We start from the raw sequence: 14207 nt of genomic DNA, 5'->3' as shown, positions 1-14207 counted from the left end.
TGCGGTACTGTGACTTTAATTTCATCATCAATCTTCATCAATTGACATTCAAGTACCAAACATGTGGAGTACAAAATATCAACAAGGTGAACGAGAGCTTTCTAATGCCGTGGACTGAAGATACACTGCAAATAACATCATAAAAATAACCAGAATCCAACAGACGGGCAAATACGGCAGCGCACAAGGTAAAACTCAATCTGGAAACAAAGACTTGAGGGAAGAGAGCGTGAATAAGTGTGTGTGTGTGTGTGTGTGAGGATGAGGATGTGGCAGTGCGGCCCACAGGAAGAGCTCCAGTCTATTTGACCAGCGGTCTGGTTTTATCATCGTCTCCACACTGATGCGCTTTATACTTTTTCACTTCTGCCATGTATTTAGTCCAGGCGTCTCCTTTTCCAGCCTCCGCCTGCGTTAAACACACACACACACACAGATCAGTGAACACATGAAAACTTCTACACACACACACCATTCATTCACTACCACTTAAACGTTTGGGTATGGAAAGAAAGAAAAATAACTGAGAAAAATTCTATTTAGTCCTCAGATGCCATGTCCGTAATCTATAGCAAACAATCTAGCATTATTTCCATCTCAAACGGATTCATTAAAAGAAGTTATTACATCAATAACCAGCGTGGCTGAACGACACGTTTGAGACGATACGGTTTCAGGAAACAGTTGCGAGTAGATAAATCGACTACGATAGTTTGGTCGTTGTACGAGGAACGCAGCCACAGAGAGAGTTATTAAAACTATTGTTATGTGTTATTGACACGACTGTTGCTAGATGAACACACGTAGGAATGAAATCATATGCTTTACAAATATTTCAATCATATAAATGTACAAACTGAAAAAGTGATACACGAGAGAAAAGTTATATTTCAATGCATGCATACCAGGTCTATGAGATGAAAATTATGACGAAAAAAGCTAAATTTATTACAGAAAAGTCTAAATTATAACATTAAAAAGCTAAAATTACGACACGAATTGTCAAGATGAAAAAGTCAAAATTATGAAGTACTAAAACAAAATTATAACATAAATTACGACATGCTAAGTCTAAATTGACAAAAAAAAATTAAATTACGACAAACATGTCTAAAGTCAATTATTATATAAAAAGCCAACATTTTGGCATAAAGAGTCGAAAATATAACAAAAATCTAATTTTGACATTAAAAAACTAAATTATGACATACTACATTTGCATAAGTCAAAATTGACAGTCAAAACTGAGTCTGCATTATGACATTAAAAGCCAAATTTTGATGTAAAAAAATGTTAATTAAATTATCTAAATTATGACTAAAAAACTCCAAATTATGACAGAAAAAGTCAAAATTACGACATCTAAAAAAATAAATCTACAGTCTCAATTGACACGTCAAAATTATCAAAACGGCAAAAAAGTTATGACAGTTCTACATTTACATCATTTTTACTTGGTCAATTTTTATTTGAGTCTTAAATTATGACGTCAAAATTATGACAGTCAATTATGAGTCTACATTTACAAAAAAAGTCTAAATTAATGACATTAAAATTACAAATTCAAATGACAAAAAGTAAAACATTAAAGTCAAAATTATGACAAAAAGCCAATTATGATAGTAAAAGGCAAAATTATTTAAAAAAAATCAAAATTATGATATAAAAAGTCACAATGACGACAAAAAAAAAATCAAAATTATGACGGAAACAGTCAAAATTATGACAAAAAATCAATTATGATGGTTAAAATTATGACAGGCTAAATGAAGACAAAAAGTCAAAATTATGAGGCTAATTGATAACAAAAAGTTGAACATTATGATATCAATCACAATTATGACAATCAAAATTATAAGAAAAAGTTAAAATTATGAGTGTCAAAATTATGACAGGCTAAATGACATAAGTCAAAAATTATGACAAAAAGTCTAAATTATGATAAAAAAAGTCAAAACAATGCCAGTCTAAATGATGGCAGAAAGAGCCATGACTCAGGAGTGAGCAGAGCACTTGTGGGCCGTTATGTTGCTGTTTGAAAACGCACTTGTCGAAGGGAACAATGAAAGACAACGTAATTTCCTCATCTTCACCTGGGATGTTCCCATGACAACGCAGCACAGTGTCCGTCAGCCGAATAGCTGTTATCATAACTGTTGCAAATAAATATGCATTTTATTAAAATAAGTCAGTTTTTAAAATATGGGTTATATATCTGTGTGTGTGTGTGTGTGTGTGTGTGTGTGTGTGTGTGTGTGTGTGTGTGTGTGTGTGTGTGTGTGTGTGTGTGTGTGTGTGTGTGTGTGCATTTCTCTGCTCTCAACTTAAAAACTTGCCGTCTCATCTTTCGACCCAGCATTATACCCAACACATTTCTTACCTATGAAACTTGTTTAGGCATAAAATGTCAAAAATGTGTGAAAATATATCAAGGACAAAAACAAAACAACTTGAATTACTCTGCTTGCAAGTTATCTCGAACTCTCCCGATTTATTTTATACATATAATATCTGGCTGTCACTACTGTTTATACTATGTATACTGTTGTTCTACTACATGTTCAGTGGAAGAGGGTGGTTGGCGTTCTGATGAAAGACGGTGGATGTTATCACGGTCCCTTATAACGTTGGGGGATTTTGAGGTCTCTGATTTTTTTTTGTGAGGGGGGGGGGGGGGGGGGGGGGTTGGGGGTTGGGATATTTGTTCATGTTATTTCTATCTATCTACACAATGTTTTACTTTTGTCACAGGTCAAGCAGAAATATTTTGGTTTTGCAAAACGTATTAAAATGTGCACCACTTTTTCATTAGATTATGGAAAAATTAAAAATGATATCGCTTAATATCAGAGGACTTGACAGTCTGAATAAGAGAGCCAAATTCATGATCTACTTGCGCAGGAAAGCGACTGATATCGCTCTGATTCAGGAAACTCATCTAAAGAGAGCAGACGTTCAGACATTACAGAATACATTCTATTCAAAGCAATGGTCAGGACTCACTTTATCCCTCTTTTTTATCATTCCTGTGGCTGTTTTTCTGTTAACTTATCTATCCATTATGTACCCCCATTGTAAAGAGAGCGCAGGGTTAAGCTGGGAGGGGAGGGATTGGTAGGTGGGAAGTTGATTTCATTTATATTTGATGTATATGTTCTTATTCTGGCTTGTTTACTGTCAAGAAAATGAAAAAAAAAAAAGTGACCATTGCATGTTCCCTTCGCTAACTGCCTTGTGAAAGGGCCCTCCGTGAAGAGATCAGTTCTTCACTTTCGTTTCGAAACACTTCTACGATGGCGTCCCCTTCCCGAAGGGCCCTTCAAGGGAGCAGAAATGCCGTTTGGAACTTGCCCTTAATGTCAATGTCACAAGGTCATAAATTTGACCTTTTAATCACAATTATAACTAGCCTATGTCACAATTAAGTTAACTAAAGCATTTTTTTTATGTGTGTAAGAAATTCTATCCACAACTTCCGCAAACCAGTGAAAAACTTTCACACTTCAGAATCTCGCCCGAAGTAGTAACATTAGTTCATCCGGGGACTTTTCGAGTACTATGTATTCAGACACACCACTCAGTTGGCGTACTATTTTTCACACACTATATAGTAGGAAAGATTTCGGACACAGCTGGGAAAGTTATTGCTGCGTTCACGCAATGTCATAATTACGAGATGCCAGACGACAGCACATGTTCCATGGCAACACTATCAACAACAATCTGCAGCAGTCACGTGGTACAAGTCGGAGCTCTCAGCAAATTCCCAGATTACAATTTGCAATTTACGAGTTCTACAAAGAACGCTATTTACAAGTCGTAATCTAGTAATTATGACATGGCGTGAACGCACCTTATGATAGATACTGAAAGAACCTCATAAAATAGCCTCATAACGAAAAGTTTGTACTAAACAACAATAATTTTATAGGATATATAGTTTCTTCTCACCTCGGAGTCCAGTTTCTGTTTCTTGGCCACCATCCCTGTCTTGAGGGCCAAACGCGCGCCTCCCCTCCGCTTGCCCACCTGAGTTAATAAGGGAACAGACTCAGAGCGTTACACGGGCTTTAGGAAGCGACCAGGACCCGAACAGAGCCAGAATCTACAGCTGTATGAGTGTGTGTGTGAGGGTGTGTGTGTGTGTTACACTAATGTAAAGCGCTTCCACTGCCTCTCTTACAATGCTGCTCACGCTACAAGGCTTGTCCTGAGCCGCTTGCCCTGCCGGAGCAGGACTCTTCGTCTTCTCCTCCTCCTCAGTCTCTCTCTTCCTCTTCTCCTCCTCCTCCATCTTCTTCTTGAACATCTCCATGAAGCTGCCGTCGTTGGCGAAGGCGTTGGCCGCTTTGGGCGCCCCGTGGGCCGGGCTGCTGCCGCCGGACTCCCCGCTGCTGCTGCTGGAGGACTGATGATGATGATGATGGTGATGAAGATGTCGGCGATGATGTTTGTCTGATTTATGCTGCTTTTTCTCCATCGTTTTGACGTTTAGTAAAATAATAAACAACCTTTTACTTTCACGCCTGTGATTTTACAGGGCTGTTTTGATGTCCGCACTAAAGTGAAGACTTAAATAAAGAATGAATCGTAATTTAAACGTAGCAAACGCAATAAAGACTAAAGTTAAATAATAATAATAATAAGCGTGTTTGTCTTATATTGTGATAATAAAGTATCGCGGCGTCTCCCGATAAGCGAAAACACCCTTAACGACAAACGCAAAGAGCGCGATTTATCGAGTCGCGAGTCCGTATGTGATTATAATCACTGATCGGGCGGATTGTGGGATGAATCGGCAGGATTTCGGGGTTTAATCCCGATGTTTTTCCGCACAGTTTTGTTTTATTTTAGAGTCGCTCCGCCATGATGCATTTCATCTGTAGTCAGTGTTCGCTCGTGTTAGTGACGCACCGTCGCCCCCCGCTGGCCGGAAGAGGAACTGCAGCGCCTTTTCTTCTGGTGTTTATTTTAGCGGTAACTGCAGCGTCTTTCACTTATTTCAGTTTTATTGTCCATTAAATATATAATACAATATTAAGTGTAACAGTTACAGGGGGCAGCAATAGATATATGTTTAAAATTCTGATTCTGAATAAGGATTATTATTATTCATCAATTTTTGAAAGATTGCTTGGACAAAACTTTGTCATGCAGGCCTACCAGGATTGCATTTAATACATTAACAAATTTGTTAAGATAAAAACCTAACCAATCTAACACAATTTGATTAAAATAATGAATAATGATATACAAATGCTGATTTAAACAAATACAAAATATTTAAATGAATGAATACAATTTTTAAAAGATTTAAATAAAACACAATACATCTAATACAATAGTGAGTAGAAAAATGTACTGATGTAACACAAATAGGCTAATACTTTGCATTTTATAATAGGATTGTGATCATATTTGGCATCTAAAAGATTGAAAACACACCCTAGAAATAAAAGTGATTAGATATTATAGGCTATAACAGTTATTGAAACCCATTTTAAATGCAATTAAAGTCTACTTTTTTATCTTACCTTTATCTTTACTGCAAACACAGAGTCATGGACTACATGTCTAACAATGCAATTGTTTTACCATTGTATCAATTGACTTAATATAAGTAGCCTACTAAATTGTGGGTGATGTTCAATAATTATAAAACATCACAATTTACAACCTATTACATTTCTTAGTTGTTATAGCAGACGATTATGGCACGAGGTAATCACTGAAGCGCGCAAATGTTTGTCACTGTGGGATTATTATGTAGTGAAATGGCTGCAGGACCGGATGGCTGCTTGCCTGTGCTGGGTTACCTCCATCCCCCACTCCCCTCCCCTGTTACAAGTCTTGTGTGTTCATGTTGTGTACTGATTATGTGCAAATGTTGCTGAGGTGTTTTTTACTGTTCCCAAACTGTACTCCTTACAGGAGCATAGTCTGGGGGTTGCCTTTTTTTCTCCTCACCTCTCCTCATGTTATGCTGTATTTTTTTTCCTCAATGCTCTGTCTTCCTGTCCTGTCTACCCCTTGTCATATTGTATGTATGTTTTGTATGGACAGGTTGATGGCTAATTTCGCTGGTACTTGTGACTAGTGACAATAAAGCTACTACTACTACTACTACTACTACTACTACTACATGGTTTGAACCCTGAACACTGTGTCTGCCCATGAGGGGGCGTTGTTGGGATGTGGAATAAATGCAAGGCTAGATTAAGAGTCCACAGGTGTTTGTGTGCTATTTACTCATGCAATAAACTAGAGAAGATGACAATTAATACAGACAATAATTTTGAAAAATAATAATTTTGAAAAATAATACAAAGACAGAAAGTAAAAAGTCAAAACAAATTCACGCCATGTACACCTGCAGGATGGCCATGGCATGCAGAGTGGAGGCGGCCTGTCCAGAGGCACTGAGAGCCTAGGCAGCTGGGGCTTCTTACAAGCCTTGTTCTGCCCTGCCATCAAGGTTAGTGAGAGTGGAGGAGGCAACAGAGCGGCTTCGGACAGTCAAACCTCTTCATGCACTTTTAGGAAGAAAGGCACTGGGGCGCACCCAGGAACCAATCCTCCAACCATGAGCGCTCGGGGTGCTCAAGGTGGAGGGTTCAGTTGAGGCGGCCCAGAAAAGCATGGCCGTCAACTCTAAATCCCATTCAGCATTAGCGACCACGCTCTCCAGAAGACAATAGCCCGTTCTCCGATGCAGGGATTGACATCTGGTACTTATCCGGCGCTGAATGAGACAAAAGTTGCCCCACGAGAGGGACCAGCGCAATCACTCTGCAGCTCGACCGCACATGGCATGTTAGAGGAATGGGAGGTACGAGGGGGATGGACTGGTGGAATAGCTCCCACTGAAACCCTCAGGTCTCCCAAAGTGTTTTAACCAGATGAGAAGCAGCAGCGGGTTGGGAAACAGCAGAGGGGATTCGTGCCTCTGTGAAGAAGGAGACAGCAATGCCAACATGGACATGCTCTCGCACCATCCATGAATGCTCTCTCAGCACGTTCTTTGCCCAGACATGTGAGACAGCGATCGTGGTCGTCAGATGAAGCCAGGAATCCAGAAACACACGGATGGAAAGACATCTTAAAAATACACTGACTGCCTAGGCTTGCTCTTTTAGGAAATCTGCTCTGAGCATCGAAGCACTGAGGGGTGAAACGCTGCTCTTCTCGGACAGCTCTCTCAGGAGGCGAATCATCGCCTCACACTGGCAGAAGAGATCTCTTCTGGAATAAACTATTTAAAGCAATTAAAAAAGCTGTTTTCTGCAACCGGAATCCACTTCAGTCGAAGGATGAAAGAAATGAGCGAACGCTGTCACAATGGCTCGGCTCCGAAGCAAAGTATGAATGTGAGGTGCCGTATGTACAGTAGGAGTGGCTCAGCATGCAAATCTCGCTCATTTTGTTACCATTTGAGGGTGATTGGGCTCCCTGGTGAGATGCTAATCCGTCAGTATTGATGTAACGTCGAACGTGACTGACTGAATGAGAACCACTCCCCTCACTAGCCTCTGCTATAGGCTAAAGCTTATGCTTTTGGGAGCCCAGAACAATGGTACTGTGGTACAATTATGGTATTGATATCCTTTACGGGTAGAGAAGGTACAAAGGTGATCCTATGAGGTAACTCCAAAACAACCCAGATGCGCTGCGCTGTTACACTACGTGAATTCATTCAGGCCCACACAGACGAAAATGAATAGTTGAATAAAATTGGAGGTGCTGATTCTCATTCCAGCCGCTTCACACTCGGGTGCAAACCGTCCCAGTAAACGCTGAAGGTCCTGGTCTGATGGGGCCAGCACGACAACATCACCCGCAAAAAGCAGAGATGAAATCATGTGGTCCCCAAACCTGACACCCTCCAGCCCCTGGCTGTGCCTAGAAATTCTGTCCATAAAAATTATCAACAGAACCGGCAACAAAGGGCAGCCCTGCCAGAGTCCAACATGCACCGGGAAACAGACTTATTGCCGGCAATGCGAACCAAGCTCCTGCTCCGGTCGTACAGGGACCGGACAGCCCTTAGCAAAGGTCCCCTGACCCCATACTCCCAAAGCACCCTCCACAGGAAGCCGCAAGGGACACGGTCGAATGCCTTCTCCAAATCCACAAAGCACATGTGGACTGGTTGGGCAAACTCTCATGAACCCTCCAGCTCTCTGGAGAGGGTATAGAGCTGGTCCAGTGTTCCACGGCTGGGACGAAAACTGCACTGTTCTTCCTGAATCCGAGGTTCTACTATCGGCCGTATTCTCTTCTCCAGTACCCTGGCATAGACTTTCCCGGGGAGTTGGAACACACCCTCCGGTCCCCCTTCTTAAAAAGAGGGACCACCACCCCGGTCTGCCAGCCCAAAAGTACTGTCCCCGACCGCCACACGATGTTGCAGTTGCGTGTCAGTCAAGACAGCCCCACAACATCCTGAGACTTGAGGTACTCAGGGTGGATCTCATCCACCCCAGGTGCCTTGCCACCGAGGAGTAGGGTTGGGTATTGGTTGGGTTTGATCCGATACCAGTACCTACTCGGTATTTTTTAAATGGTTCCGGTGCTTAAACGGTTCTTGAACTGGTACTTAAGAAAACGAAACCGCACACACTTTATCAAAAAAATAATACCTGTGTGTGTGTGTGTGTGTGTCCAAACTGAACACAATGTTAACTTAAATCTTTATTGATTTTCTGATTTCTGATTAAAATGAAAAATTCCGCCGTTTAATAGGCTACTGATGTAGCCTAAAACACTTAGGCTAAGTTAAGATCAAAATTTTGTCTTCTCATATTATGACTTTTACTTTAAAACAGAGAAATATCTGACACTGAGCAGAAATATTTAACAGACACAGTATAGCCTCATATAAATATACTTGATATACTTCATACTTGATATGCAAGATTTGCAGTTGACATTAAAATACTAGACTTACCATGTACACCACGACACTGGCAGCTGAACTTGAACTTTCGTCAAGCGTGTCAGAGGTTTTGGGTTCTAATCCGCGTTCGTACAGTTTTTTTTTTTCAAAACCGATTATGCTCATCAGTAGTTGTATATCAAGCAGGGACAGGTTTGTGAGCATTATATTTTAATTTCACCGGAACGAATAGAGAGTCTCCGCAACGTATTGAAGCACGCGTCCGAGTAAAGACGGTGCGGTGTGCGCGAGCCACAAGAGAAAACACTGTATCCGCGCCACTGATCGCAGCGGCAACAAGCACTTTGATCACTTGATTTAAAAAACACATTTCAGAGCTAAATCGTCTCTTATTTAACAAATGAACGAAATGAATGTTCTGCTGGTTAACTGGAGATGTTTAATTATTGGAATATTCATGCCGTGAGATGTTTTATAGGGGGCGGTAAAAAAAAGTCAGGCACCGAAAGTTTCGTTCTTATTCGGTCTTGTTACTACCGTTTACGTTCGGTACCCAACCCTACCGAGGAGCTTCTTAACTACCTCGATGACTTCAGCTTGGGTGATGGACGAGTCCACCTCCGAGCCCCCAGCCTCTGCTTCCTCAATGGAAGACGTGTCGGTGGGATTGAGGAGATCCTCGAAGTATTCCTTCCACCGTCCGACGACATACCAAGTTGAGGTCAACAGCTGCCCACCTCCACTGTAAACAGTGTTGGTAGGGCACTGCTTCCCTGTCCTGAGGCGCCGGATGGTTTGCCAGAATCTCTTCAAGGCCAACCGATAGTCCTGCTCCATGGCCTCACCGAACTCTTCCCAAGCCCGATTTTTAGTCTCCACAACCACCCGGGCTGCAGTCCGCTTGGCCTGCCGATATCCGTCAGCTGCCTCAGGATTGTCCCACAAGCCAGCCAGGCTCGATAGGACTCCTTCTTCAGCTTGACGGCATCCAAGCTCCGCCGAAGGTGGAAGTTGAAGATCTCTCTGACAGGGGACTTTGCCAAACGTTCCCAACAGACCCTCACAGTATGTTTGGGTCTGCCGAGTCTGTCCAGCCTCCTCTCCGGCCACTGATGGACACCCTTATGCTTGAACATGGTGTTTGTTATGGACAAGCTGTAACTAGCACAGAAGTCCAATAACAGAACACCGCTCGGATTCAGATCAGGGGGGCCGTTCCTCCCAATCACGCCCCTCCAGGTGTCACTGTTGCTGCCCACGTGGGCGTTGAAGTCCCCCAGTAGAACGACGGAGTCCCCAGTCGGAGCACTTTCCAGCACCCCTCCCAGGGACCTCAAGAAGGCCGGGTACCCTACACTGTCATTTGGCCTGTAGGTGCACACGACAGTGACAGACCTATCCCTGACCCAAAGGCGCAGGGAAGCGACCCTCTTGTTCACCGGGGTGAACTCCAACACATGGCGGCTGGGCTGGGGGGCTATAAGCAAACCCACACCAGCCCGCCGCCTTTCACCATGGCCAACTCCAGAGTGGTAAAGAGTCCATCCTCTCTCCAGGAGTGTGGTTCCAGAGCCCAAGCCGTGCGTGGAGGTGATCCTGACTATCTCTAGTCGGTACATCTCAACCTCACGCACAATCTCAGGCTCCTTCCCCGCCAACGAGGTGACATTCCACGTCCCTAGAGCTAGTTTCCGTGTCCAGGGATCAGGTCGTCGAGGCCTTCGACTGCCACCCAATCCTCTAAGCACTGGCCCCTTACGGTCCCTCCTACAGGTGGTGAGCCCACGGGAGGGCGGCCCCACGTTGCTCCTTCGGGCCGAGCCCGGCCGGACCCCATGGGGGGAGGCCCGGCCACCAGGCAATCTCATACGATCCCCAACCCTGGGCCTGGCTCCAGGGTGGGGCCCCGGCTACGCCATGCGGGGCGACGTCACGGTCCTCGATCTTATCTCCATCATAAAGAGTTTTTGATCCGCTCTTAGTCTGACCTGTCACCTAGGACCTGTTTGCCTTGGGAGACCCTACCAGGGGCATATAGCCCCGGACAACATAGCTCCTAGGGTCTTTCGGGTACTAAACCCCTCCACCACGGTAATATGGCAGTTCAAGGAGGGGAAAATTTTTTGACAGTGTACTTAATAATCGAATAGGGGGCTGCATATGGAGAATCACTGGGTTGTCTAGCCGCAGGTGGAATATTTTAACCCCTGGGGTGGCAAGGTGGCTTGCCAAGGGAAAGACACATGCTCAGAGAGGCTTACAGTGGAAATACACATGTGGGGATCACCCAGAGGGGGAACCATGCACATGGAGGCACCTGGCCAACGCGAAAGCTGCTGGTGGCATAACTCTGACATTGACGTCAATAGCGTTGGAGGAAATTCAGGGCTTATTAGGCTCACCTGAGGAGAATATCGCACATATCCCATCCGTGGAGAGGAATGGCGAGCATGCAAAGACACCTGAGCAGAATATAGTACTGGCTGGTTGAAGCGAGTACATGGGTAGAAACTGGCTCCACTCGGAGATTGTAGAATTTTGCGAATATGTTGGGTGTATTCGCCCAGCCTGCAACTCTGCAGATGTCTGTTAGCGAGGCGCCATGCACTAGAGCATGCGTGGGTGGAGTGGCCCGTCACACCAAGGGGGCATGGTCGACCTTGCTGCTGGTATGCCAAAGCAATGGCGTCCACTATCCAATGAGACAGCCTTTGCTTGGAGAGAGCCTTTCCCTTCAGCTTCCCTCTATAACAGACAAAGAGCTGGTCTGAGGTCCTGAAACACTGCATTTTGTCTACATAAGCACGGAGGGCGCGTACTGGACAGAGCAGTGCCAAGGCTACCCCTCCTCCAAGGGCAGGTTTCAGGTTCTCCACCTGGTCTCGAAAGGGAGTGGTGGGAACCTTGGGCACGTATCCAGGCTGGGGTCTTAGGACCACGTGAGAGTAGGCCGGAAAATGCCTGCAGGTCCCCTACCATCTTAATGGAGGCCAATGCAACCAGGAGAGCTGTCTTTATTGACAGGAACTTAAGCTCCACTGATTGCAGAGGCTCAAAGGGAGCACTCTGCAAGGCAGTAAGAACCACTGAGAGGTCCCAAGAGGGTACGAGAGGAGGGCGAGGAGGATTCAGTCTCCTCGCTCCTCTCAGGAACCTGATGATCAGGTCGTGCTTTCCTAGAGACTTACCTTCAACTGTGTCTTGATGTGCGGCAATAGCGGCAATGTACACTTTCAGGGTGGAGGGAGACAGCCTTCGCTCCAACCCTTCTTGCAGGAAGGAAAGCACAACACTGATCGTGCATTTCCTGGGGTCTTGTCTGCGACTGACATGCCAAAGGCGCAGGGGTCCTGTCCAGGAGCCTGCGGCAGCATGTCCATTGCACATGGCGCCCCAGCCCATGGTGGAGGCATCTGTTGAGACAACAACATGCCTGCAAACTCGTTCTAAGGCCCGTAGAAAGCTGAGGTTCGTCCACGAGGTGAAGGTCTGATGACAGGTCGGAGTCACTGGTATTCGGAGCATGCCATGTTACCATGCCCACCTCGAGACTCTATAGCGAAGCCAGAGCTGAAGCGGTCTCATATGAAGCAGTCCGAGCGGTGTTACTGCGGCTGCAGATGCCATATGCCCCAGGAGCCTCTGAAATAACTGTGCGCTCGCTCGTAAGCTGCGCGCACATGGCAACCAAGTCGATTTTATATACAGAGAAAAGAGATCCTCTGCACAGCGCAAAGTTTGCTCTTCTCCTGGTTGCCTCGAAGGCCCAGACGGGCTAGGTGCCGGAGCACTAGGTCCCTGTTTTCACAAACCTGGTCTTGAGAGTGAGCTAGGATCAGCCAGTCGTCAAGATAATTCAGGATGCGAACCCCGTGTTGCAGTAGCGGAACAAGGGCTGCCCCGACGACCTTCGTGAAGACACGAGAAGACAGGGCTAGACCAAATGGGAGAACCACGTACTGACATGCCCACCCCTCGAAGCAAACCGTAGGAACGGTCTGTGTCGAGGAGAAAGGAGACATGAAAGTAGGCATCCTTCAGGTCGATCGCTGCAAACCAACCCTGTGGCCCTACACATTCGAGAATGCGTTTGGCCGTGAGCATCTTGAACGGAAGCCTGTGGAGGGATCGGTTCAAGACGCGCAGGTCCAGGATTGGCCGTAACCCACCATATTTCTTCAGTACAATGAAGTAGGGACTGTAGAACCCAGACTTCATTTCAGCTGGAGGAACAATCTCGACCGCACCTTTTGCCAGTAAGGTAGTGACCTCCGTACGCATGACAGGGGCATTGCCACCCACCATAGTCTAATGGACTCCCCGGACTCCCCTTCCGAGGAGGAGATTGTGCAAACTGAATCGCATAGCTGAGCCTGATGGTTCTCTCGACCCAGCGGGACAGTTTGGGAGCTCTATAGCCAGGCTCCCAAGAACTGAACCAGCGGGGTCATGAAAACCCTTGGTGGGGCTGTGAAGCGGAATGACCAGCCCGGACGTGGGCGGCGTAGCGACCTGGTGTGGGGGCACGGTCATTGCTGCGTCCTGACAGAGGAGGCCAGGGAAGGACCAGCGTTCCACGGGGGCCTGCTCTTACAGGGGTCTGGCGACAGAGGGGGACAAGAGTGGCGAGGCTCATGAGTGGTGTACACTGTCATCCGGGACCTCTGGGGGCTCGGAGGAAGGGACATCAGTTCTTAAAAACAAAATATCCTCCACCGGGGAAAGGAGTGGCCCTGCTACCAGCTCCTGAGAAGAACTGAGCCCTAACTCCAAGCTGCCCGTCTCAGGAGTGCTGCTTAACCTGGCGTTTTAGCCGGCTAAGGGGCGGAGACGGGCAGTGCCGCCCTCCTGCGACCTCCTCCTGCCCGGGGCTGGAGCCGCAGGGAGGCGGCCTCGGAGGGAAGCAGACTAAGAAGACCGCATGGACAGATGGCCATCGGTGCAGAAGGGCCTCAGTCTACTTCTGGGCGGTTGAAAACTGTTGGGCGCAGTTCTCAACCACACCGCTGAAGAGCCCAGCCTGGGATATGGGGGAGCTGAGAAAATTAGTTCCCAGACACCCTCACATCAACCTGGCTGCGACTATTCCTGAACCACACTTGTGGACATCACCTGGCCCAGAGATCATGCAGGTACTGATGTCGCCCATAGAGCGAGGTCAGTAGTGTTCATGGCGGATCGACCAGCCCGGACATGGGAGGATAGCGTCCCTGCGTGGGGGCGTGGTCGAGTTTCCGCATTCTGTCAGTGTTGGCCAGGGAAGGACCAGTGTTCCACGACGGCCAGGTTTGACAGAACTCCCGGGTCAGCA

The 14207-nt window shown here is 46.0% G+C and overlaps 1 protein-coding gene across 1 annotated transcript; it reads right to left on the bottom strand.

The window, feature by feature from the left end:
• Window positions 1-269: 269 nt before the first annotated feature.
• On the bottom strand, window positions 270-4919 carry LOC307165252 (telomerase RNA component interacting RNase-like). Its single transcript, XM_079882716.1, has 3 exons — window positions 4184-4919; window positions 3952-4029; window positions 270-409 (listed from the first exon to the last, which is right to left on the bottom strand). Exons 1-3 carry the CDS (start codon window positions 4478-4480, stop codon window positions 302-304), a joined length of 483 nt encoding a protein of 160 aa, XP_079738842.1. The 5' UTR covers window positions 4481-4919; the 3' UTR covers window positions 270-301.
• Between the last annotated feature and the right edge of the window lie 9288 nt (window positions 4920-14207).

The sequence above is a fragment of the Squalius cephalus genome (assembly GCF_949319135.1).
Source record: "Squalius cephalus genome assembly, chromosome: 1".
Classification (NCBI taxonomy): Eukaryota; Metazoa; Chordata; class Actinopteri; order Cypriniformes; family Leuciscidae; genus Squalius; species Squalius cephalus.
The sequence above is the reverse complement of the archived record's forward strand: the minus strand, read 5'-3'. Positions and strand labels throughout refer to the sequence as shown.